Here is a 25,769-nt window from a genome sequence, read left to right as displayed (position 1 = left end):
GGAGCAGAACTACCATATTCTATAGCAGAGAGAAGAGCCAATAGAAGAGCCTGTAAGACTTGGAATTTATGAAGGAGGAAAGATTCCAAAACCAGCCAAGTGAAGGGAAACATTTCTGTTTATCTGCATAGCTGAGACGGGAACAGAGATGCTGCAGGCGATTTAGCAGCACCTTTCCACCAGATCACACAGGACATGAGAGGTCACCGCTGATAGGGCAGAGATGATGAAGTCCCTTATCTCACCTGCACTCCTTGCATAATTCCTCAGCTCTAGAGCAGAGGTTTAACAGTATTTTGATCCCTGAGTTTATTCTAACATCAGGTTTTGCAACAGTACTGAGAAAGATTTCAAATGCAGACCACCCTTGCACATTCCAGCCAAGAAAGTATAACTCACTAGCACACAAAAATCTAGTTCAGAACTGCAAACTGGAAAAGTATTTAGGTAAAGTAAAAGTCACTTAATATTTAGAGCTGCACACTACAAAACTAAAGAACATAATCACTTCACTAAATATCCATTTTAACTACAAAAATGTTTCATCTGCCTTCAGAACTGCAAATCTTCTATTCTTGTTAAACCCAAACATTACGCTGCAGATGCACCAAGGAATTTTCACTAATACATTTCTTTTTCCTGAACTAGAAAACGTAAGACCATGGGCTAATAAAACAGTAAAAACCTACAAGATGCTCAAGATTGAATTTAAAGAGGAAGCTATTAAAAAAAAGTACAGCAATGATAGGATGCTAATTCCTTTGGCTATATATAGGGGGTTTTGCCAGGTAAGTTTGTTCATGGGATGAAAACTGACTTTGAATTATTTCAGTTTGTTATGGGTCTAATTAACCTACACCACTAGCTTCCCTGTTAGTCCTCTAGATATCATTGCCCTGGTACTTTAGCCAAACCCCTTCTAATCACTAAAGTGTGGACTAAGGACAAAAGCACATTTCACACTCCTTTATAGACTGTTTCAGGGCTATACTCTCTACTGGTTGACTCTCTACTGGAGGACTCAGAGCAGTAAAAGGAAGCATAAGGTTTCAGAAAAAACTACAGAAACTATGAACTGTAATCATACTCTCCATCTGAACACTCAGTGGAATCAGACTCACTTCCAAAACCAGGATTCTCTCTCTTTCTTCATGCCCTTTCTTTTTCAAGGTAATACTACTACTGTATCCTGTGCCCACCCAAAGCCAGCCTGCAATCCAGAGAGGGCCGCTGAAACTGATGGTGGATTATATGCCAGGCACATCTCAAATGCAGCCCTTTATCCCAGTTGTGCACAGGCAGCAGTCCTGGATCTGCTGGAATTACGAGGAAAAGCAGCAACAGAGGGGACCCAAACTAGGAACAGTTAATTATGTAATCTATGAGCCAGTACAACTGACCAGATGGACTCGAAGCAGTTCAGGTCCTTGTGAGGCCCCAAGAGGGGCTTAAAAGACCATTGCAACAAAAGAGTAAGAGCCTTCTCACTGCTCTGGCAGTGCTAGAGGCCACTATATGGCTTCAACAAGGGTGAGAAAACCAATACAGAGACACTGAAGAAGCAATCGAGAAGGAAGCTCAATGTTGGAAACCGTAACTCAGCAACTATTGCCTCACTAGAGGCCTCTCTGTGTTGTGTAGGCGCTGCTATACTCTCTGCAGCACAATCTTTTTTTCATCCCCTGCAGAGAATTACCAGCACAGCCCTTCGCCAGCAAAGAATATCACTTCATGGAGAAGCCAGGATCAAAGTATACACCACTACACAACAATACACTCAAGCCTAGGTGCCCACAGAAGCCCTAGAAGTGAACAGCTTTCTCCTCCTGACCAGAGCTGCTTCTTTATCCCAAAGCAACGAAATAAGTGGAATTCATAAAAACTAAACATCTGCCTAAGACTTCATTACATATTACTATAATAAATAAACCACAGATTGATTTCCTTTATTTACCAAGCCCATTTTCACTGGCACTTCTGGAGTAAAGTGGGCCCTATAAAGACACCTGAAACTTTCAGAGAGGGTTTGAGAGGCTGTATCTGGACCTCGGCCACCATGTAGGAACATGAAGAAAGCAATGCCATACACCAGGCAGTGGAGGTGAGAAAATACAACAGATGGGGATCAATGTATGCATTCAACAAAACCGTATTGCTTTCAAACCCATCTCTCAAAATGCGCAGGTAATATTCTGCCACCAAGCACCTCACACAAGTTATCTGATCTTCACCTTCTCCCAAGGCGGACAAACACCAGAAGGCACTGGAGGCACAACTTCCATACACTGCCTTTAGCCAGTCCTTGTTCTTTGCTCTTACAAATATTACAAAGGAAACCTTAGGTAAGACCTTTACACAGCATCTTCTACACAAATGTGAAGAGCTTCTAAGAAAGGATTTCATACACATCACTCTTTACACCCTCAAGCTTTATTACATCTGCAGAACAATCATCTGCTACCGGTCAATTCTCTTCTCACAAATGCCAGCACGCATGAAATTTATTGCTGCAGCTTCTCCTATCATGATCCAGCAAACATATCAGCAGTACAGGTTATCTTATCTCTTGTATGTTGATGGTTCGCGAGAATGTTCTCATGGTGCTGCACTGTGCGGTCCAGCATATGGCATCCAAACTCCCTCAAGGCACTTCTAGGAACAAGGGTTGGGTTCCATACAGGCCCCTAACGAACCCACCCACAAATACCTCCAACAGAACTGGATGCACTTCAGACTGAGATTCAAAATAATTCTGCCAATCAACATGATCGACATACTGTGTGCTCTACTAAATTCAGCAGAAACGGATGGCTGAACAACTGTGCACACATGTACTCGGTCAATCCAAATTTGTTTGACTTGGCAACTCAGTAACATAGAGAACAGCTACTATGGTACGACTGTCCTTGGCCTAAGACATGCTCCAGGGCAAGCTCTATGAAGTTTGAAGGAGATATTTAACAACTAGGAATCTGGAGAAAGGAAGGAGAAAAAAGAAAAAAAAAAAACTAAAAAGTTACCTGACATCATCCTGAAGCACTTACAACAGCGTATAACTAATGTGCCTTTATCTATTGTTCACTCTGACCAAGTGCTTCTAAGACGTTACTGTAAATGATAAAGGCCAGCAATCTAGTAAGTATAATCTTATTGCTTAGAAAGATCAAGTGAAAGCAGCAAGTCTTCCAGAAATTTATATATTCAGGACATGATTTTATCCTGTGACTTACTGGACACAAAACAAAATGGTAGCAAATGACACAATGAATACTGGTTTTCCTCTTCTCTGAATCTACACAGCACCCACCATACCCTTATTCAGTTAACACATTTTCATATATATCTGTAGATTTATTTTCATACATATATATATACACACAGATACATATATATATACACACACACTCCCACATACACACACACAAGCAAGCCTTTTAAGTATTCTCAGCAATGCTCCAAAGACAAAAGACAGGACTGATCCTCATGTTCTGACACATTTCATTTATAAGCTGTAACAACCATAGCTACTTTTCAGTAAAAAATGCAGAAAGGAAAGACACTTTCAGTTTTACATGAAAATAATCTTTCATTTGTACATTATTTCTAAAAATACTACTCATACATGAGGAAGACAAAACCAAAATCTCATCTTTTGAAGAAGTCTATTAACCCAAGTTTCCAAACTGGATGTTTTACAGTTAAAAAAAAAGGAAGAAATATAGACTATTTGGACTTAATGTACTTTATCAAGCATTTGTGCAAAGGTTAACAACAGCCCTTTTAAAAGGTTCTTTTTTCCAAGTCAAATTTACCCCATATCTGAAAAATACAGAAGCATGGGCTCATCTAATAAAGATGAAATTACAGATTTTTAAGTTATGTGAATGCTAGCGTATAAGAGACACGTGATGCACAATACTTTTTCCAAGAACACAAAATAGCAGAATACAGTGCATTAGTTAATTTTAATAATAGCAGGGAATTATTCATCCCACTCTTGTTTGGGGAGAAAGTGAAACAATTCCACACAGTTGTCAGCTGTTCTGGACATTCCTCCAACTGCAATGGAAACAACTTGAGTCAGTGTTGCCACACACTGCAGGGCCCTGCTCCTTCCCTTGCACCAACGCTCCTCAGATTCTGCAAGAAAGACAGGGAGAGCCAAACCAGCAGAAAATTACTGCTACAGAAAGGAAAGGGCTTTCTGCTGCTGTAGCTCGGTAAACTGGCATTCTGCAGGGTCAGAGGAGCACAAATGTCAGCACAAGTGGAGGGGTAAAAATACGCAGCTAAAAGCAATTACTGTGCAAGCAGTACTGCTTACATTTAACACCAAAAGCACCTTGGAACTACGACTGCAGACATTAAATAGAATTCTTACCTTAAAAAAAAAAAAAAATAAAAAAAAAAAAAAAAAAAAAAAAAAAAAAAAAAACTGTTTAAAATAATATTAGTAATAAAAACTGTGTCTCCAGTAGATGATAATCATCAACCACCATGCCCCTCGAAGCACTAAGCACAGCACCAGAAGTATTGAACAAGGTAGAATTAAAGAAATTGCCCTCCTATTTTGCATGGCACCTTAAATACAAAAACCATTGTACTTAACTTTAACAATCTTAATTTGAGGAGTGTCAGGAAAAAAAGCTTTCCGCAACATGTGCATTAGTACATTAAGAAATGAGCTTAAAATGTATTCTTTAGCTTATCAATCTTTCTGTCCTCCCACCCTAACTAGACTCTCTGCCACATTCAAGTATAAGAGAAAAATCTGACCTCCTGGCTCCCAAACTGATTTCAATACAATCAGATTTTTCAAGTATACAGCTTCTCTCCTATGCTCTCACACGAATACAACAGTATTAAAGAAGTCTTAAACTTCGTTAGTCATAATAGTTTTTCCTATTTAGCCAACCAATCATGCATAACTTGTCTAATCCTCTCAAATCATCTTTCCTAAAAAGCTCGTGAAAATGGATTAGCCTTGTAGTGCACGGCAGATTATTTCACTTATAGTCTATTGTATCAAAAGGTGGTAGGTGAACAATTTTAACCAAGGGCCTTTTATTAAGACACATAACATCGCTTTGGGCCTCACCTTAAGCTGGAGGGCACTGGCAAAAAATGATGTCATAACACACAAAAAAGAAAACTGCAAGGTAACCGTAGCTTCAACTATTCAAAACTCCTAGGGAGATGAAGCATTTCTCCTCCTTAAGAGAGCCTAAAACTTGATACAGATCATAGCATACAAGTCCAACACATTCCCTGCAAGCAAATGTCCCTGCCCATGGCAGGGGGGTTGGAACTAGGTGATATTTCCAATGCTAACTATTCCATGATTCTATGATTCTAAAACTTAAGGTATTTAGTACCTGCAACTCGCTATGTTCAACTTCTGGTACTCATTTATGGTAGGTTGCTAAACTCTCACAATACTCTGCAGTGACAGATATAAGCAGGGTGACTGTACGTTCAGAAGAGAACCAGTATCCTTTTTGAAAGAAGGAAAAAAATGGGTGGAAGTGTGGCGCCAACAGTGTTTTGGAAGTATTTGGGACATTATGGGATTCTCAAGGTAAAAAACCCTCTAGTTTACTTTTTTTTCTTCTCCCTGTTTTTCTTTTTTTTTTTTTAGTTCAGGCATTAGATGAAGTTCTACCATTTCCTCTGTCAATTTGTGGGCTAAATTCCAGATGTGTTATCCTGACAAAGATGTTTATTTCCTCCAAATGAAAACAAGCTAGGAAAAGCTGATTAAATATATTGTTTAAATCCAGTGAGAAGTGCATAAATTCCTATCATCATCATACTAAAGGAAATGTAGTTCAGACTTTACAACAGAAGAAATGACAGAACAAAACTCCATCAAGTTACTCTCTAGATCCCTCATAATAAGCAAGAACATAAAAAACTCCTCACCTACTTCTACATGTAGGCATTTTTTATTTAGCAGTTCCACACCATGTTTGCAGCTGTAAAAGGAACTGCATGGATTTTTCTTTGCCCAGTACAAGAGCTCAATTATTGCACTTGCTGAAATCTACTATCCAAAATTCCATAGATATTAATCAAGGAAATTTAAGTACTCCAGACTTTTTGAACACTGGTTAGAGGTCTCTACCGTTCCAAAAGGGAAGACAGGGCACTACTGATGCCCCACCACCACCACACATACACCTTTCAGGATATTTCTGTTGCACAGGTACTTTACTTAAAAGTTTAAAAAAAATACAAGTGTGAGTTCATACCTGACTAAATGTGAAACCTCCTCAGCATGTCGTCAACTGTAGCATCAATATATGGAACGTGTTAGCTTGTAGGAGATAGCAGGAGATAGCACAGGCCAGCATCACTCCTGCCACGACAGCTATCTATGGTCCCTCTGCTACCAGCCTATACTAGTAAAACCAGTATTTTTTGTAAGTGTTAACTTCTTCTGATCTAACTGTATAACTGAGTCGCTCTGGAAATCACTTGCTTCTAAGCATCCCAAGACCATATGTACCTCAATTTCTAGGACAACTAAGAACCACCGTATCAGACAGAGACTGCACACAAAGATGCTAAACCTTTCCTATTCCAAGGCTGATTTGCCTACTGAAATCTCAATGCTTCCCGTTATAACCTTTTCCCTCACAGCTTTGGAATAGGTTCCTGTACCTTCTCCTTTGCGATTTTTTTTATCCAGTTTACTAGTCAGAGAAGCCTACAGCTATGCCTGCTATTGGGGGAAAAAATTAAATAAAATCACTGGTAAAGGAAACAGCCTCTTTGTCTCCACATATCTCATCTGGCAGCAAGGAGCAGGAAAAATAGTAAAATCTTCTCCTAAGACAGAGCTATCTTTGTTATTCTCATTGCAGCATACTCTTTCTGATGCTCAGGCATGCAGAGAAGGAGGGCCTGTTGCAAATTTTCGCTCCTTCACACTTTCATCTAGGAGCTGAGAAAAGAATTTGCCCTCTACCTTGTGATGAAAAGCAGGCTCCAGGAATCTCTTTAATTATAATTATTGTGGGAGTGTGGTCAGGAAGATAATAAATCAGATTGCCGTATCACAGGTGTACAAAGCTGGGGGAAGTGGGAGGAAAACATGAGTTAGACTGCTGTAACAGAAGTAAAAAATTCTCAGGGTAGGGAAGGGAGGAGGGCAGGGAAGGTGAGATAACAGCCACAAATTTATTTTCAAACAGAAAGAAAACAAAATATTTGGCTACGGATTCCTTACAATACACCCAGGATGCAAACATACAAATAAACAATTCCCCAACTAATCCTTAACTCCAGTTTTCCAGAACTGCGTTTTTATAATAAAATATCTTGCCTTTGGCAGGCTGCCTTGCTGGATTACACGGGGTGCTTATTTACACTGCAGTTACTTGTTAATGACATAATCAGAACAAACTGAGGAAAACTCCACATCTAACGAAACACAAACTCTTCCAAGTTTTCCTATGAGGATTTCTGTGCATAACACTGCACTGGAATTTGAGAGGTCTAGGTTCAGTTCCTGGTCCCAGACACATGCTTCCTGCAAGACCCTACGTGCACGTGCATGCACACACCAAGCACTTTTATTTGCTTATACAGGAAGAATTTTCAAGTAGAATTGAATATTGCATTTAGCTATAAATGCACACAAAGGACTAATTGCACTAAATGCAGTATTTAGTATGATTTCCAAGATTATGATTAAAAGTTTTTAGCATGTTCATCCCCAGTCCTTCATTCACAAGGAAAGGATATTCTAAGTAACAGAACATACTACATTCCTTTAATCGCATGAATTTGTATCTTAGACACCCAACTGTACCAATTCACATGGTGAAAGTATTATGTGTGTTAACAAAGTTTTCCGCAGTAAAGGACAACCAAGTTACATTGGTTTCACACTTCAGGGAGGGAAAAAAAAAACCCAACACAAAACACAACCTAACTTGAGCTGCCAAATTACTCACTATTTCCATGCAGAGTCAGTGAATTTGTAAGAAAGGCAAATACAACAGGTTTAGTCCAATCCAAAAGGTGTTTTGTATGTGAGCCATAACCTGGCAGGACCTGGAAATACAGTCATGAATCCTAGATCCTCTGTGCTAGAAAATGACTTAGTTTATTCAGAAACTTACAATTTTAGCATAAAACCAGTGGGAACTTGTAGATACTGAGTGATGAGGGAAACATAAGAAAACAATAAGCCAATGGTGATTGACATGACTGAAAACCGTTCAAACAAATCCCTATTCTATTACCAGGACTTCTTTTCCCGCATAGGCTTTGCAGAAAATAAAAGAACTGAAGAAATAAGGATTGAACTGCAGATGTTCTCAACGTTATTTTCCACATGCCAAAACAGTAGAACAACAGAAATGTCAGAAAATTACATGATTTTTATGATACTTTATTAATTCATAATTGAGCATATTACCATATTGACTCAGAGTTAACCAAATTTGGATACTGTTGCTTTTCTCAACCTAAAAAAAAAAACCCAAACAAACAACAAAAAAGACTTGCTTAGCAAATGGGGAGGGGTGGGGGGGTGGAGAGAAAAAAAATCTCCTGAAACAGACATCCCATATGAAACACTACTAATTCCAACAACCTGTATTTGTATTACACATCTGCATTATTAGTTCATATAGAATATTGAATATTCATATACTAATGCCAACTTCATGTAAAATTGTTTTATGGTTAAAATTCAGTATTTCACAACTTAAGGGGCACATAGCTATAATTTCTCCTTTCAAACCAATTTCTCTTTAAAGATAGCATCAGAAAATTGAGGTTCATACAAAGCACAAAACATACTATTACACAATCTGAACAAAGAAGAATTGACTTCTGGTGATTTAAGACAATCTAATTAATGGGGACTTTAAACTATTATTCTGCTTAGATCTTACATAGGCAATTATAGGCCATGAAATAAGCTGCTATGACCTTTTGCAGAATGCAAGTACCAAGGTTGCTTTACACTACAACATATGAAAAAGTTAATTGGTCTTAAAAGTCAGAGAGCATTTTAAAAATGAACTACCACTTAAAATTACTGTACTGCATGAAATCCCCAATCAGAACTTGTCCGTGCTGTGCGTAGTCAGAGTCAGTCTCTGCCTCTCATATGAATAGATGCAATCTCAGCAACCAGACACAATAAATACAATATGAAGGGAATAGCAAGTATAGCAGCAACACAGAGAATTAACTCCAGAGGCTAGGAATCACAGCATGAAAATTATTTCATTATTTTAACTTGTTAATTATTCATGCAGCAGAGATATGCGAAACGGCAGGAGAAAGCTAATAAAAGAGCAAGAAACTGAGTAACACTGATGGAGAGGATTAGAAAGGTATAGAAGAAAAGTTATGAAACAGTGGATGAGGAAAGAAAAGGGTTTAGGGTAAGTCTCCACATTCAACAGCAGGGGCAACCTAAGATATTTCTTGTCTCCCCACTGCTAGTTACTCCTGGTCTAGCATTGTGGTATACTGCTTCCTCCTTACTAACAGGCACAATCACCTGTGAAACTGTTCTGTGAATCAGCGAGGGCTGGAAAATAACCTGATCAAAAAGAGAGAAGAAAGAAGTTGTCACAACTAAGATGAAAATGCAGGAGGAAAAATGAGCAGCTGCAAGGTGAAAATAGGTCATGCCAACACTTCTCCCAGCAAAAAGGTGCAACCATGGGATTCGCATGGACCAATGCCTATGCTCAGGCCATAAAAATACAACTCTCAATTATGTCTTGTAACCTGTAATGCTACATGCAGAGAGAAACGTGTTTGGACTGCATCGAGTGACAAACACTGAGGAGTTACATAGCAAAAGGTGGCCAAAGTACTTGGTTTATACACAGAATCAACTAGGTTGGAAAAGACCTTTAAGATCATCAAGTCCAACCATTACCCCAGGACTGACAACTAAGTCCACCACTAAACCGCATCACTGAGGGCCTCATCTACATGGGTTTTGAACACTTCCAGGGATATTGATTCCACCACTTCCCTGGGCAGCCTGTTCCAATGGCTGATCACCCTCTCTGTGGAGAAATTTTTCCTTATATCCAATTTAAGCCTCCCCTAACTCAGCTTGAGACCATTACCTCTTGTCCTATGTTGAGGTACACAGTTTTTCAGAGGAAGCACGTGCCTTTCACTGAAGAATCCATCAGTGCAGCCGTTCTTCGCGACTCTTTTCTCCCCACGCATCCTCTTTAAATCAAATCTAGGATTACATATGCGTGATCTGCAGTCTACCGTTCAGGTGTGTATCACATGGAGAGTCACAAAGCATGCTGCTGTATTGCTTGAATACATAAAATGGGGTTGCAATAAAAAGGAGTAATGAACCAGGTTATCAAATACCAGGTAAGCAGTACGTGGTCCTACCTGGTACACAGTAATACCTGCTACTTCAGGCGGAGACATTTCTGAGATTCAAATGGAGTCTTCTATTATTTGCTCCATTCCCTCTTCATGCAACTTCATCCTCAGCAGGCATCTTTCTATACCATCAATTTCAAACATTTAAGGACAGAAAGGCCAAAACTAGATCTCTATTTCTATTCAGACACTGCTACTACGTACTACTGATGCCATTTTTGGAGGCACTACGGAGAGTGCAGAACCAGTTAAAAGGCAGAGGGATAGAAATGAGTTGAAAACAGCAGGTTAGGCCAAAGTTTCCTTACTCATTTGTGATATATTTATGGCAACTTCCCCCCCCCCCCCCTTTTTTTTTTGGAGGGGAGACACAACACAGGACGCAATCTGTAAGTGCTCACAGCTACACTGGTAAAGTGGTTAAGTGGGTTTTGTTATACACCCTTATTCATTTAAAAAAATCACACTAAAACTTTTCACACTAAAGTACATTTTCAGAAACCCTTTTTTTTTTACTACTATTAACAATACAAGTTAAAAACCAGATGAGGCAAAGAATCCAAAATTGTTCTCTAAAAGAACAATTTTTTTTTAATTTTCAGCTTTAATTTGCAAAACAATTTTGTAAGACTTGGAATGAACACCCTAAATGTATGATCCAAGGTACTACTTACCATCCACTTGATCATACAGTGAACTTAAACTCAAATCTCATCAGTGTGAAATGTCTAGTCATTTTGTTACCCATTCAAGTGCCCTTAAAAACAGCTTTTTAGCGCTAGCATTTAAAATTCTTTCATGTTCAAAGACAATTATTACCTCAAACAATTGTATAAACTCATAACAATAGCAGCTTTTCATTTGACTGGGCTTGAACAATAAATATCACAAATAACCTCCAGGTAACAGATGTCACTTTTACTATTTCTGTTGTTAATACTTTGAAATTAAAGAAGAGACTATAGGGAAATAATTCATACATAAAAGAAAACTTCACAGAAAAAAGGAATAAGCTTTTCTCTACATTTGCTGGGGACAGTAAAAGGCGTAAATTGCCACAAGGAAGATCTAAATTCAGTATTGGGAAAGAACTCTTATGACAAGAACAGTTAAGCACTATTAAGAACAGTTAAGTCGTCTAGTGAGATTGCGTAATTTCTATTATTTGAGGCTTTTATGGGTTTCAAAAGCCTAGTGGTACCAAGCTTTCCTTTAAACCAGTTCTGACAAACTTCACTAAGCCTATTTCATTCAAAGAGATAGCAGGCAGCTACTCAGTTTCCTGCTTGCATTACTTTTCTGCTGGTTTAGTGTACTGAATCAGCAAACACCTGACAAGCATCAGAGATGGCATAAAGGAAGTAGTAATAACACATGCACCAATGTCAGGACTTTTCACCTTCAGCAATAATGAGTTATGTCAGCTCACCACATCTCATAAGACTATCTTAAAAACAGATTAAGCAAACAGATTAGACAAACATCTCCTAATATAACTGCAAGCATAATTTATCCTTCCTGGGGCTGAGGGAAGTAGACCAGAATTCTTGAGGTCATTTCCAGCACCACTCCATTTAAGCTTAAAAAAAAAAAAAAACAAAAAAAAAAACCACGACATGCAGCCCATTTTGAACCTATTTAGTAAAACTAACAAAGCATTAAACTGAAATTCCACTTAATATATTAGAAAAGATTAATATTTGCCTTCTTTGCATTGTCACAATTAATTGCTGTATTTAATGTAGCATGCATTTGTCTCACTTGTATTTGCCATGTAAAATACCTTCTCGCTGAAAGGATAAGCCTAAAATGTCTTATGCCTCAGTCATTTCACTTTTAATCTCTAAGTGGGAATTCAATTTTCAAGACCTTACATTTTTTAGCAAAATCTTGCAAATATGTATTAACTGTAAAATGCTGGCTGTAAATATCAGCTTCTCGAGTTTGCTAATACACACCTCCAGTTTTACTCCTATTGCTCAAAGCTAGCCCAAGCAGAAGACTGAAAATGACTAGTCAGGGTTCAGATGCCTTTGAACAGCAATGGCAGAGGAATACTAGGAGTCTTACAGGAGACTTGCAAGGTGAAGTTCAGAAGTTACATAGAACCATAAACCTCACTGGTGAGACGCTGATGGACGCTTCTTAGTCCATCATTTACACCAGCCTCTGACTGCAGGTCTGGTAGACATTCACATCCTGTTGTCTGCCGGAGACTTTGGGGAAAGTTAGAAAAAAAAGGTAAAGGCAGCAAAACATAGCTGTACTCTGATCAGCTGGCCAATATTAGCACAGACTTCCTCACTTAAATATCCAAATTCCCTTTTATTAATGCATAAACTTGTTTCTCTGATTACTCTAACAAAATACTACTAGTCAAGCATGCATACATACAGTTTTCACTTTTTTTACAAGTTATTCAAGCACCTATCCCTATGACTCACTCTAATACACCTGCAGCATACTGGTCAGAAAACAAGGAATCCATCGAGAAGCCTGAAAGTTTGGAAAAAAAAAAAAAATCCAACCTTAAATGTCAATACGATATTTAATTTGATAAACTTGTATACACTTCATGCGTCACCTGCCCTGGAGACCACGCAGAAAAGGAATAAATACAATCTATCACCTTGACCATTTTGCCTATTCTTTTTCCCAGAAGGCCACGAATGCTTCAAACAGGAGAGGCTTTTCTCTTATTTGCACAGGACAAAACGTGCTACATGAGGTTGGACTTTCAAGAAGACATATGAATGGAAAATTCACCATCACCAAGCACAACTCAAGATCAAGTGGTACAAATGGAAAATACTCCAACCCAGTTGCTACATGGAAAACTAATTTCTTGTAAAACCGAAGTTTTGGTCAATGATTATATTCATACTCGAAGAAGGAAGGGACGTCAACATACACTCATCTTCATTTGCTTACTAATAATTATTTCCACATGCATTCAAATTTCTGGTCATTAACACAGTATTTTGTTGATTCTTCCTCCCCAAACATACACATACCTAATGCCCGCACACACAGAGCTTCCCTGCTACCAAACGAGGGACAAAGACAAAAGAGACCAGTACTTTCTATATGCGCATATGTGAAGTGAAGCAAGTCATGAAAAAGCAGAGTAACTGAGTAAGATACCCCAAAATTGTAACGAACAAAAACGACCATTACACATGCAAAGAGTAAAGACAACATTTTCTCTTACGTCAACACACTACAGAGCACTTTCAATCTCAACATTGCAGAAAATCCCTCGAAGCCCAAACCAGCTGACTTCCCACCAAAACACATGCTTTCCACCATAATTCCACATTTTCGCTAGGGACTTCCATCAGAATATAATTTCATCACTGTTTGCTGGGAAATCATACTAATGCATATTCAGAAATTTAGGGCAGTGTTCACAGGGAAAAAAAAAACCCAAAACATTTCCTTTTGTCCTAATAGTTATAATGACCCTTTCTGTAGTATTTCCAACAAGATCAGATGAAACAAAATACAGTATAGTTCATCTTGTGACTGATGTAATGTGGGCAGGGACAATACCATGGAAGTGAGAAAGCCAAGGATCTTTGTCTCTTTCTAGACGGATTGGCAAGTCTTAATAGTTGGAGGGAGAAATAGCTTAGCATCCCAAATAAAACATTGCAGTGCATGTTCATTATTTCAGTAAAGTCACTGCAGCTTTTGGCAGCCCCATAGGAAACTTAGACCCTTCAAAGAAAGCTTAAGCTAAAAAGCTAGAAAACAGCCCTCGTTTAAAAATTACAGAAGAAACAAATAATTCACTGGCTCTGAAAATAAACCCCAAGGAGTCTACCGCTCGCTGAAAAGACAGCCTCGACAGCAACTAGCCATAAACGTACAAAACATTGTATTTTCTCGTCGTCGTCGTCGCCGCCGCGGGGAAGGCGCGACCGGCGGCGTGGCCGGGGCGACAGGCAGGCCGGCCGCTCGCCCCTGCCGTCGCCGCCGCAGCACTGCGGGAGCCCCTGGGGGCAGCTCCGCCGCCAGCCCACCCTCCCCCCCGGCACCGCAGCTCCCTGCCGACACCAAAGGCAGGCCCTGGCGCCCAGCAGGAGCCGGGGCCGCCCGCCCGGGCAGGGGACCGGCGGGACGCCCAGTCGGCGCAGACCCCCGCGGTGGAGAGGCTGGAGCCGGCGGGCCCGGTAGCGGCGCCTACCTGCGAGAGCTGCCGGGGGTTGGGGCAGCCGAAGAGCGCGGAGCTGGAGCTGAAGCTGATGGCCCCTCTGCGGCTGAGGACGTGCTGCGGCACCGGTCTGTCCAGCGGCAGCACCGGCAGCTGGTAACATACTTCCATTGAAGAAGCCTCCGTGCGCCGACCCGCCGCAGGGCAGCGGCCTCGCCCGCCGCCGCACCTGCCCGCGCAGGGCTCGCCGCAGCGGGGCGGCGGGGGGGAGCCCGCGGCAAAACCCCGCGGGGGCCCGGCGCCTCCTCACCAACCCCGCACCCCCCGGGGGGTCGGGCCGGGCCGCGCCGGGCCCCGGGCCTTTGTCCGCCGCCGCCAAAGCCTGGCGGGAACGGCCGCCGGGAGCGAGCGGGAGGCGGTGAAGCGGGACGCCTCTATCAGCGCCGGAGGCGGCGAGTCCCGGCCCGGAGCCCGGGGCCGCTCCCTCGGGCCTCGCTGCCGCCGGCGGGAGCCGCTGTCAGCCCCGCTGCCCGGCGCCGCGCATGGAGGCGAGGCCGGCCGGGGAGGGGGGGCCGCTTTGGATGAGACACACGCCGCGCTCGCCCCTATTGTCCGGCACGGCCGGGAGGAGGAGGAGAAGGCGCCGCCGCCGCCGCACGGCCCTGCTCCGCCGGGGGGAAGGGGCCGGGCCCTCGGAGAGGGGACCCGGGGAGGAGGGGGAGGGAGAGAAGGAGGAGGAGGGAGAAAGAGGAGGAGGAGGGAGAAGAGGGAGAAGGAGGAGGAGGGAGAAGAGGAGGAGGAGGAGGAGGAGGAGGGAGGAAGCCTTCGCCCCGCCCGCCCCCACTGTGCACAGCCCCGAGCGCACTGGCCCGGGAGGAGGCACAAGCCCGACGGACTCTGCGTGGGTCGCGCGACTGGCGACAGGCAGAGCGTCATCACGTAACTACCCACTCTCCCCTTCCTCTCGCCCGTGCGCAGCAGGGTGGCTCGGCGGCGCCAGCGGGCCCCGCGCGCCGCAGCAGGCGCATGCGCCGTTCTGTTCGCGCCTTCGGGGTCGGCCGGTGGCGAGGCCGTGGCTGGGGCCGGCGGCGAGGAGCGGGGGGGGGGCTGCGTGTGCTGCGCCCCGCCCGCCCCGCCGGCAGCGCTGCCCGCCCGGCGGCCGGAGGCGGCACCTTCCGCCTTCCCTTCTCCTCCCTCCCTCTCTCCTTCCTCTCAGTGGGTTGAGCACGTGCCGCTCCCGGCGCTGCGCGGGCGAGGGCTGAAGGGGCCGGGGCACGGTGGGGGGAACGCGGCCGCGGAGTGGCTGGCTCTGTGCCCGCGTTCTCCATCAGCCCTTGACCCCCCCTGGCCGGGGGGCTGCGCTTGCCCCGGGGTGGGATCCGGCTTCTCCAGCCGGGCACCCACGGGCGCGTATGGCCTGGCCCTGAGCTCACGGCTATTCAAAATCAAACGAGGAAAAAGAATTCTGCTTAAAATGCGTTATCTGTCAAAAGCAGTACACGGAGGAGTTTGTATTTGCATTTGAATCCTAGCTGTTCATGTTCTAGAACGTGGAGGGGTGGGATTTTTGCAAGTTGAAGAGGTAATGGCACCATGTAATCTTTGTGGAGGTGAAAGATGAGGTTCCTGGCAAACCACACTACTCCAGGGTTTGGACTGGAAGAAGTAGGAAAATTCATGAGGTGATGTGGTCCGTAGCTACCTACATCGCATTAGCTGGGACACTTTAAACTTTGTTACTTAGGGCTAAGCCTCCCGTTGTCACTCCCTGCAGCTGCTTTTTTTCCATCCTTTCATCTCTCTTATTCCTCCATCATTAAAAAAAGTCCTAAATATAACACGATAGGTAAGGGAACGTTTCTGTTCTTTGAGTAATATATGAAGTGCCTGTACCCACTTAAAAATCAGATTTTGCAAAATGATTCATATGATTTAATTTTGCATAATACATTGTTCTTCTAAGTGCTTGCTTACTGGCAGAAAGGTTTAGATTTCACATGATAATGGTTATTTATAGGCAATGACACAGCTTTGGAGGAGCCCATTTGGAAAGAATAGGTGGTTTGTAGGGAGGATTTTCATCTGTTTGAACTAGTTACAGAAGCAGGAAGTTTTGTTGATGTGGACTGATGGCCATTTGAGCTATGAAGTTCACAAATGCACCTCATTCTTTTGCAGAACTGCAATCCCATGTTGCCTTACGGATAGCCACGGGGATGTACGGACACGTGAGAGAGGACACTGGATCAACTGCTGCCTCTTAAAAGCTTTCTTCAGTTGTTTTTCTCATGTTTCTTGAAGTAAAAGTGTCACAAGCATTCACAGTATGACTATAACGTACACATGCAATAATTCAAAATATAATCACATCATAATTCAAAGTAAAATAACATACTCAGCTTTTTTTTTCAGTAATTAAGGTGTGTTGGGTTTTCTTCTGCATTCTTTGGCAGTTTACTCATATTCAGCTTGCTTACATTAAATCAATAGTGCATTTAAGTTACTGATAGAACTCCACCGGCTTCACGGAAGTCAGGATTTCCCTCCCCCATTCCTGTTTTCAAAATTGCTTTTGGTTCTTTCCTACTAATAACAGATGAGTTTTCTGTACTCAGGTAGGATGGATTTTCACTCTAGTCAACCTAAAATTCAATTTGTGAACAATATACCATGGGGGGGGGGGGGGGAAGCATGTTCTTACTTTCACTGAATATACAGAGTGTATATTTCAAACCTATATGGTCAAACTATAAATAAAGGTTATTGATAATGTGTTTTACAGTTCCTATCAGCTCTGTGTACTTTCCAACTGACAAGTTGAAACCAGTTCTTTAAGGTCAAATTAGTGCTCAGTTTGAGCCTAAATAATATAACCAGTGTTTTCCTTTGTAAATAAACAAGTTATCTTTGATCTCTAATTAATGTTACATAAACACCTGCAGGGAATCTGAAATATATTGTTACAAAGTAGACATATATTTTCCAGGCAGTGACTGATTCTATAAGTGTTCTGCTTTCAGGACAAATCACTATTTTTAATAAATACAGAAGTTAGTAATATTAGCCAGGTGAAAATTGCTTTTATGTTTATGAAGAATAATCCCACCTCAGGATGATACACAGAGCCTTACAATTATGGTATAAGTCACATATTTTCAGCCTATATATGCATGTTATGAAAATGATACATGCTTTGTGTTTTATATCTTGTCTGTTCTGTCTGCTATCTTGTCTTGCTGCAAGTCCATACAATTATAGAATCACAGTATGGTTTGGGTTGGAAGGGACCTTCAAGATCATGTGCTTCCAACCCCCTGCCATGGGCAGGGACACCTTCCACTACACCAGGTTGCTCAAAGCCCCATTCAACCTGGCCTTGAACACTGCCAGGGATGGGGCAGCCACAGCTTCTTAGGGCAACCTGATCCAGTGTCTCATCACCCTCACAGTGAAAAAGTTAAGAGCTTGTAGCACAGGGAAGAGGTTTTTAGTTAGTTTGTTACAGAGGTATAGCAGCACCAAAGTGTTTGTTCACAGCATTTTGTTTGAATGGTGTTATTTTCCCTCTAAGCCATGGGGTTCTTTGAGCACCACGGTGCTGCACTTCTTAAGTGCATCATATGACATCATGAGGTGTCACAGTTGACCTATGTAAGCTCTGTGTATTGTGGCTTCTTAATCATGGCATATACAGCCTTTAATAGATACCACACATCAGAATTTCTTCAAATTGAGGGGGGGTTAATTAAGATTCAATTATTCTTTTCACATTTACAGTTAGTATCTTTTACATATTATTGTAATTTTCAGGGTGCTGTCTAGCAAGGAAGAAGCATTACTGGTGGCTGGATTTATCACGAAGAGGGGCACTCGTGAAACTGGAGAGATGGAAGATCACAGAATCAGAGTTAGTTTCTTAGTTCATATGAGAAGAGGATGAAATCACACAGGTACTCCAGCAGACATTCTGTTGGGCTAACCACACGGCACTGAGTGCCACTGGGGCACAGCCAGCTGATGCTGGCAGAACTGAACAGTCTGAACAGAAAAAGATGCTTTTCCCATGTTCTTGTACGAAATGGAAAATAAGGATCCTCAAAAGCATAACATGCTTGTACTTTGAACACACCCTAAGAACACAGAACATATTTATTTTTACAGGTACATGGTCAAGACAAGTACAAAAGTTTCTAGCTTTTTCTTTTGCCTGAAGAAGTTACATGGTATGAAAGGCAGGGTAATTTCTATAGACAGGAAAAATGTCTTTTCATTTGTTACGTCCTCAGCAACTGCATTTTTACACATTGTTTTTGGCATGTACTATTTCTCTGGCATATACTCAAATACATCCTCTTTTCTACTGAGATTTATTATCTGAGTGAATACTGTATATTTCCATAGAACTTCCAAACATCTGGCAGCCTGGTTAAAACATACTTCTGTCCTTCTTTGGTGTGGCCCTTCCCTCTGCCTTGCCCTGGGTCTGCATCGGCCTTGTTTGGATTTTTGTGGCAATACAAAATTCTTAACTCCTGTTTGGCCTGTCATTCCCTGCACCCCCAGATCATTTTGTGCAGAACTTTTAGCTATTCCCTCAGCGTGTTCGTCCTTTCTGAGTGGGATAATTTGCACTTGCCTTTACCTGAGTGCGTTGTGATTTCCTCAACCCATTTTCTTTTTCGGTTGGTAAACACTGATTACTAGTCCTGTCCTTCAATATACTTGCAGTCTTTCCTGGCTGTCTGTCATCTGCCCATTTAATAAGCATGCTCTCAAAGTCAACCAGGTCAACAGTGAAAATTTTGTGAATGAGTGAGTCCAAGATCTGGAAGACACCTAAAGAATGGTATTTAGTATATCCTGTCAACCTTTGCTAACACCTGTGGGAATGGTTTCCAATCATTTTTGCGCCCACATTGGAGTAGCTTTATCTACTCTGTGCCCCAGGTTCATCTTTAGTAACTTAAGCTTAACCTGAAGAGTAGTTGCCTAAGGCTAATTTCATAGTCAATAATTAAGGGAAAGACAGCAGGCCAGTCAAGTTATTCTTCGAAGTTGCCTCTTTCCTGAAGGGAAGGAACACAAATTAAGATTTTCTCTTAATTTTAGACACTTAACATTGTGTCTGTGAAGTTGATCAGATGAAGCGAGATGTGTGATTTTGTTTATGGTAGTGTCAGGGTGCACCGTGTGGAAGGGCAGCATCAGCAAAGACGAGCTATGTCACATGTACTGTGTTCCCATTAGCTACAGGTTTTGTCACTCTGCTGGAGAAGCAGATTAAGTCGGTTGGACTTGCTTGGGCAGGCTGCTTGTTTGCTTTTGCTTCAATTCTGGGTATTTTGAATACTATATTGTAACTATTCATAATATTTTCAATATTTGTAAGAACTTCAGTTTCACTAAACTGACATTGGCTAACGATGACATACCAATTCTGCGCCAAAACCAGCAAGCTGGAGCAGAAAGTTAAGAAGAGTGATCCCAGAGGATTTTGGTTTTTCTTTGCGTCCAACCCTAAGAATCCCTTTCTATGCTTCATTTAAGATGGGAGTTTTACTGACAAGTTATAGCCTCCAGGAACAGGGACTGACCATGGAAACAGGCTACTAAAAGTCAGTTTTGAACACAGCTACAGGCTGTCAAAAGTTTAATACCGGTTCAAAGACAACGTTTTGTAACTCCACTGAAGATATTATTGGGAATAACAGTGTGAAAAGGTGATTCTTTTCACGCTGTTATTCTTTCTTCTAGAAAACTTGCTGGAGTGTGCACAACTTAAGTGGTCTCAGCCATTGAAGTTCTGTTTTTCTCGGTGGTAACAGTTGTCTGGACAAAAAACCTCCTGCTACAGTAGTGTTAAAATGACTAAGGGCGTTGGTGTCAGCATAAGCCTGTGGAGAAAGCTTCTCTTTGTGTCATTTTTACATGCATAATAACAGCTGATGCACAGAATATTTTTAATATCAGAGTGGGAGGATATGTGAACCCCAGGTGCAGTTTCAGAGGTGCAGCTTACAAGTTTAATGGTGTTATTAGAAGCTGAAAATTCACAGCTTTTTGTGTTGTTAATGGGTTTGGACCACTGTGAACAGATATAACGAATGCGTTGCACATTTGCCAGCTGAATCATTTATCAACATACTGTGCAGTGTACAGTACCTGCTAGTGTCCATGATAAGCTGTAGAGCATCAATCACCCATTCTGTCTTTAGAAAATGTAGTGGTTTATTTTCATTTCATTTTGCAACTTTTTTTTTAATGTTTTATATGTTGCCCCAATATGTCCTGAAAATTGCACCTTCTTTCTAGATTTCATTACATGAAGGTGTAATTTTCAGCACATTCTGAACAAGGATTTTTTAAAGCAATTTTGTCTTGTATTTTTAAGAAAAATTAAGTAAGCAGTTACATAATTAGGGACTGAGAGTTAGGTTTGGATTTGGTAGTTGCATTTAGGTTCAAAAGATTCCTTATGTCCCTTCTGATTCTTTACTGGACTATTAACATATGGTAAAGGTGTCTTACAATATTAAAACTGAGAATATCAAATAGTGCTAGAAGCAAAATAATGAGTTAAAGTTCCTGTTGGCCAACTAGGTTGAAGCAATGGTGCTTCATTAATCTCACTGTGTTGTGTTGTCCAAAACTGAAGGAAAGCAGTTTGTTGTTTAAAGCTGAAAAATGAGACCTATAGCACTAGAATTGTTCAGACAAAAAACATTTTAATTTAGTTATGTTAAAGATGAGCACACTCCCTTGCTGTAGAAGCTCATTTGTATGAGAATGTAGGATAGTTGCTTCTTTATATATGCTAGAATTACTGGAAAATTTCCAGCAGCAAAAAGGACACAGTAACAAGAGTTTCCCTTTGGTGGGGAAAGCAAATCAAAATGGGAACTCCAGTAACTTACAGCATTTGCACACGTGATAATTGGATGACTGCATGGCAGAATTTAGCAGTCTTTCTCTTACACCCACCTTCCTCTTCCACTTCGGCTTTTTTACTATTCAATTTTATTTTTATTGAAGTGCCATTTTGTGCAATTATCCCTCACAAAAAGCGTTAAGTTGAAATAAATATTAACTATGATTAGCAGTAACAATTGCATTCAGAGGATCGCATTAGCAGTAAAAAATGTATACTAATTGTATTCAAATTAAATTACTCCATTATATTACAAGCAGTTATTTTTTCTGCCTTTTCGAAAGATGCTCAAATATACTGCTTCAGTTTCTCCATTAAATTTGAGCTTGCATCAAACATTAATCAGGTGTTTCATCTTTTTGTGCTTGCTTTTTAGCTAATTGGGGGGACTGCTCTTCTACCAAAACCTGTAGCAGTAGAAGGTAATCCCATTCAGCTGAATAGAAGTGAGAGGATTAAGTATTTGCAGCAACTCATGTTTTTCCACCATGTAGCATCCTGACGTTTCTTTATGAAGGAAAGAATGTGTCGGGGTTAGCATTAGCATGACTTCTCCTTGAAAGTCTGGAAAAACATCTGTCATTCTGTCAGTCTTCCCATTAACTACCTGAGCAAATGCAGCGAGAAGATTTCATTACTTTCAAGAGACTACCTCTGGTTTTATTTAGGTTTATTCTTTGCTAGGCCTTTTGTTTTCAACAATAGCAAAAAGGTAGCTGGAATCCTGTCTGATTTACAACTCACTAAATTTCTATGTGCTTAATCCAATTAAAACTGGAAGGAATGTTGCCAATATGTCAACAAAAACGCAACAAAGCAATGGGAGGGTTAGTTTACAGAAATTCCTGAATTCCTTTGTCTTGACCAAATGAAAGAAAATTGTTCTTTGTAAGAGAAGTGCATACTAAAAGGATTAACTCTGATAAACTGACTTTTACGTTCAGATAAAAGCCAGTCTGAGTACTAGGAGAACATTTTTCGATCAATTTCTTAAAAGCAGCTTTGCATTTAATTAGATACAAGTCTCTTGTTTAAAAGCTGAGGGGGAAGGGAGGAAGTCATACACTAAAACAGAGGCTGAGCCTCTTAATGGTGTGGAGTGCATTGGAAATGTGGGCTTAAAATATATCTGTGCTAAGCTAGATGCTGCTGTGCAGAGGGGCTATACCCCTCCATCTCACTCCTGGCTCTTTGCTCCTGCCAGTACTGATGCTCAGCTCTAGGGTAAACCAGGAGAGTTTGGGGCATTAAGCTGGAAGAAGATTAACCCCCCAAAAAAGTGGGACCAGACAGTACAGCAGGTACAAGGAGCAGGTATATAACAGGCAACGGGAGCGCCATGGTGAGTTTATGTAATGGATTACAGGTTTGTGTTATGGATTACTCAGATACTATGTAATTCAAAAAGTAGCTCATTTTAGAAGATCTAGTTTCAAATCTCACATAAAGATGTTCTTTGGAATATATATGTAACATATATTGAAATATATAACAGATATATGGAATATGTAACACGGAGTGTATATATATATAACAGTTATGATACAAGACAGGCAGAGCAGAATTTGTGGCAAAAATATGGGTTAATTGGCATAAGGTATTAGTGGTACAAAGTATATACTTAATTTTATGCTTGTCTTTACATGCTTTGCTGAGTTGGGATTATGGAGAACACCCTCTAGTCATGTGTCAGAACATCAGTTAAATCTACATAAATCAATACCATGTCAGCACTTTTCTAGGTTAAATTACATGACTAGAGGTTTGTAGACTACTTTTTACAAGTATAGGCCTAAGAAAATACTCAGCTTTTATAATGTTTAATCTCAGTTTGGACTCTGAATGTTTGTTAATATAATTCTTTACTATGCAATTTCATTCTAAAATGTATAAAGTCTGAATAACTATACTAGTTTGCAAATTGTTCAAAACCTGCAAGACAGCATGTTTTATGGAATACCTAAAACCAGGGGAAACCATGGCATCTGCTGAGTTGTATGCAAATTTTACTTGTACACTCAATTCATAATTACACAAAATAAGTAGAAAAGACCTATTCTGCAGTACCTGTAATTTGTCTAAAAAGACAAAATGAGTATGAAGCCTCTAAAGAAAGATCTTTATACTTTACTGCAGAGCACAAAGATTTGAGAACCAATAGGCCCAAGGAGCTGAATTTGGTGAAAGATTGGTTATATTACTGCTGATCTTGAACTGGATGATCTGTGGGCAAACTACACATCCTTGCATCTGTAGCCAAGGGAATCAATTCTCAGATAAGGGGAGAATTGACTTTTATTTTTTAGAAGTCAGAACTAATACTAATAAACTGCAAGTCCATACCATTTGCATTACAAGTCACTAGTTTATTTCAAGATACGGACAAAAATGTACATTGTGAAGCTATGCTTCCAAACAGCATATGAATTCAAAGCATAATTGCTATGTAATTCAATTTTCAGATATGCTTTTGTTTTCTTGTCACTTTATCGTGTTTACATACATGAATGTCCATTTGAGGAAACAATTGGTGAAATAGATCTTTCTAAGCACTACTTGGAAAAAAATGAACAAATGTTCAGCGTGCAAGCTTATTTGATAATTGCTACTTATCAAATGTAGGAATGAACATTGTTTTGTATGTAATTTGTAACCATACATTAATTTAAATTGCATGTGACTTTTAAATAATATGCAAATAGGAAAAGGATGAATTGGTGAAATCCGTTATTGCAAATTGCCTATTATGAATTGTGACATCAAAAGCTGATGATGAAAGATTGCAGTCAGGTGCCCAGCACCAGAAGAGGAGATTGCGATGTGGATGAACAGTAGCAGCATATACTGACTGTTACCAAGTAATACATAATATGGATTCTGTTCTGCTCTGATACGACATACATACTGCAGCAAATCATTTCCCCTTTCCATGGCGTAAACTCCATGCACCCACTAGAAGTAAGTCTTTATAATACTGCCACATTCCAGCGGGAGGGTGCTGGTGGCTAATTTCTACTTGCTTTAAGGAGAAGGCTTTTGCTCTGCTTCCCAGGAAAAGATTCACATCTGCAGGTTTGTGATTTTGGAATAGAATAAACACGTAACAGTGCAAATTTGGAGAGTTAGCTGTTATTCAGTATTCTAGTTTCCATTTGTTAGAACTGTACAAAGCTTCGTGCATGAGCTGACACAGGGTTAACCTTGGCTGGTGCAACAGGGCAGCAGTGGTTCCCAAGGACTGCACATGCCTTCTTAAGTAGCTTAGGTAGCCTGGTGCTAGGATACCGTAGTTTGGGAATCCCTGTCTAAGACTTGTAAATTGTTTTGAAGTAATATTTTGAAATAACATGTAAAAGTTTGAAGATCTGTTTTTTAAGGAAAGCGAGAAAATAAAGTACATCTCTTCCCCTGAAGTTAATCATCCTCCCCGATATGTTTGGGGAAAAACCAAACCAAACCAAACCACAAAACCCTGTAGAATTTAATGTGAGCAAAACCTGTAAGGTTCCCCAGTCATGCAGAGTATTTTATGGAAAATTTTATAAATAAGAGATGCAAATGATTGGGTGTTCATTTTCTGTCAATCTCAATGAGGAGTTCTGTCACTGATTTATAGAGGGCTGGGATCTCACCTTCTGAATCAGAAGGACATGAAAAAATTATCTGGTAGGTTTTACAGCAGTTGTAAAAATCTCTATTGAATTCTGTATGATTACCATAAAGTCGGTAGGACTCTGATGTAATAAATGCTTTGTAATCGATTTGCCTGAACTAAGAAGTAGGAGTTATGCTAAGGCCTGTGAATATTTACCCCTGAAGACTATTTTCTGTTAAAGCATAGTTCTTCATTTATAGATAGCAATTACCACTGAATTTTGTGGCCTGAATTTTCTATTGCAACCAATAGATAAATCGTAAAGTTGAAAAGTGCATGATGTTCTTTGGCAGGGAATAAGTGCCAGCACTCTGTGCCTTTACGCTTATATTGACCTTACTATGGACGAATCAGTTGACTTGGAAATAAGCCACTACTAAGCAGTGGCCATGATTTTAATACTGGTTTCTTGCTCGGAAGGACAGCCCGGGCTCTGTTGTCACAGCTGCCTAATTGAAATTTGATCACACAGCTGGATCCTGCTCCAGTGACCGCTCCGCGGCTTTGGCAGCTCATTGCTGTTACACTAACTTTTTGTTTCCCAATCATAAGCAAATTAAAGCAGGCAGCTGCAAAATCATCAATAGGTTAAATTCATTAGCTCTTCTCTGTCTGAAATAAACAGGAAAACGAAGCTCTCC

The 25,769-nt window shown here is 40.8% G+C and overlaps 1 protein-coding gene and 1 long non-coding RNA gene across 4 annotated transcripts in view; one reads left to right on the top strand and one right to left on the bottom strand.

The window, feature by feature from the left end:
* PDE7A (phosphodiesterase 7A) overlaps positions 1-15,629 on the bottom strand; it is a 77,350-nt gene extending 61,721 nt beyond the window's left edge. For 2 of the 3 annotated variants that reach the window (XM_030495735.1, XM_030495736.1), the window contains exon 1: positions 14,579-14,776. In XM_030495735.1, the coding sequence (XP_030351595.1) occupies positions 14,579-14,716 (138 nt within the window). In that variant the 5' untranslated portion in view covers positions 14,717-14,776. Of the gene's footprint in view, positions 1-14,578 lie in introns of all 3 variants that reach the window. The other variant, XM_030495745.1, reaches the window with a different exon arrangement.
* On the top strand, positions 15,373-17,319 carry LOC115611996. Its single transcript, XR_003992842.1, has 2 exons — positions 15,373-15,484; positions 16,724-17,319. It is a non-coding gene; the product is annotated as an uncharacterized LOC115611996 (long non-coding RNA).
* Positions 17,320-25,769: the final 8,450 nt, after the last annotated feature.

This window comes from Strigops habroptila, chromosome 1 (genome assembly GCF_004027225.2).
Source record: "Strigops habroptila isolate Jane chromosome 1, bStrHab1.2.pri, whole genome shotgun sequence".
NCBI classification, from domain to species: Eukaryota; Metazoa; Chordata; class Aves; order Psittaciformes; family Psittacidae; genus Strigops; species Strigops habroptila.
This window is presented reverse-complemented; position numbering and strand designations above follow the sequence as displayed.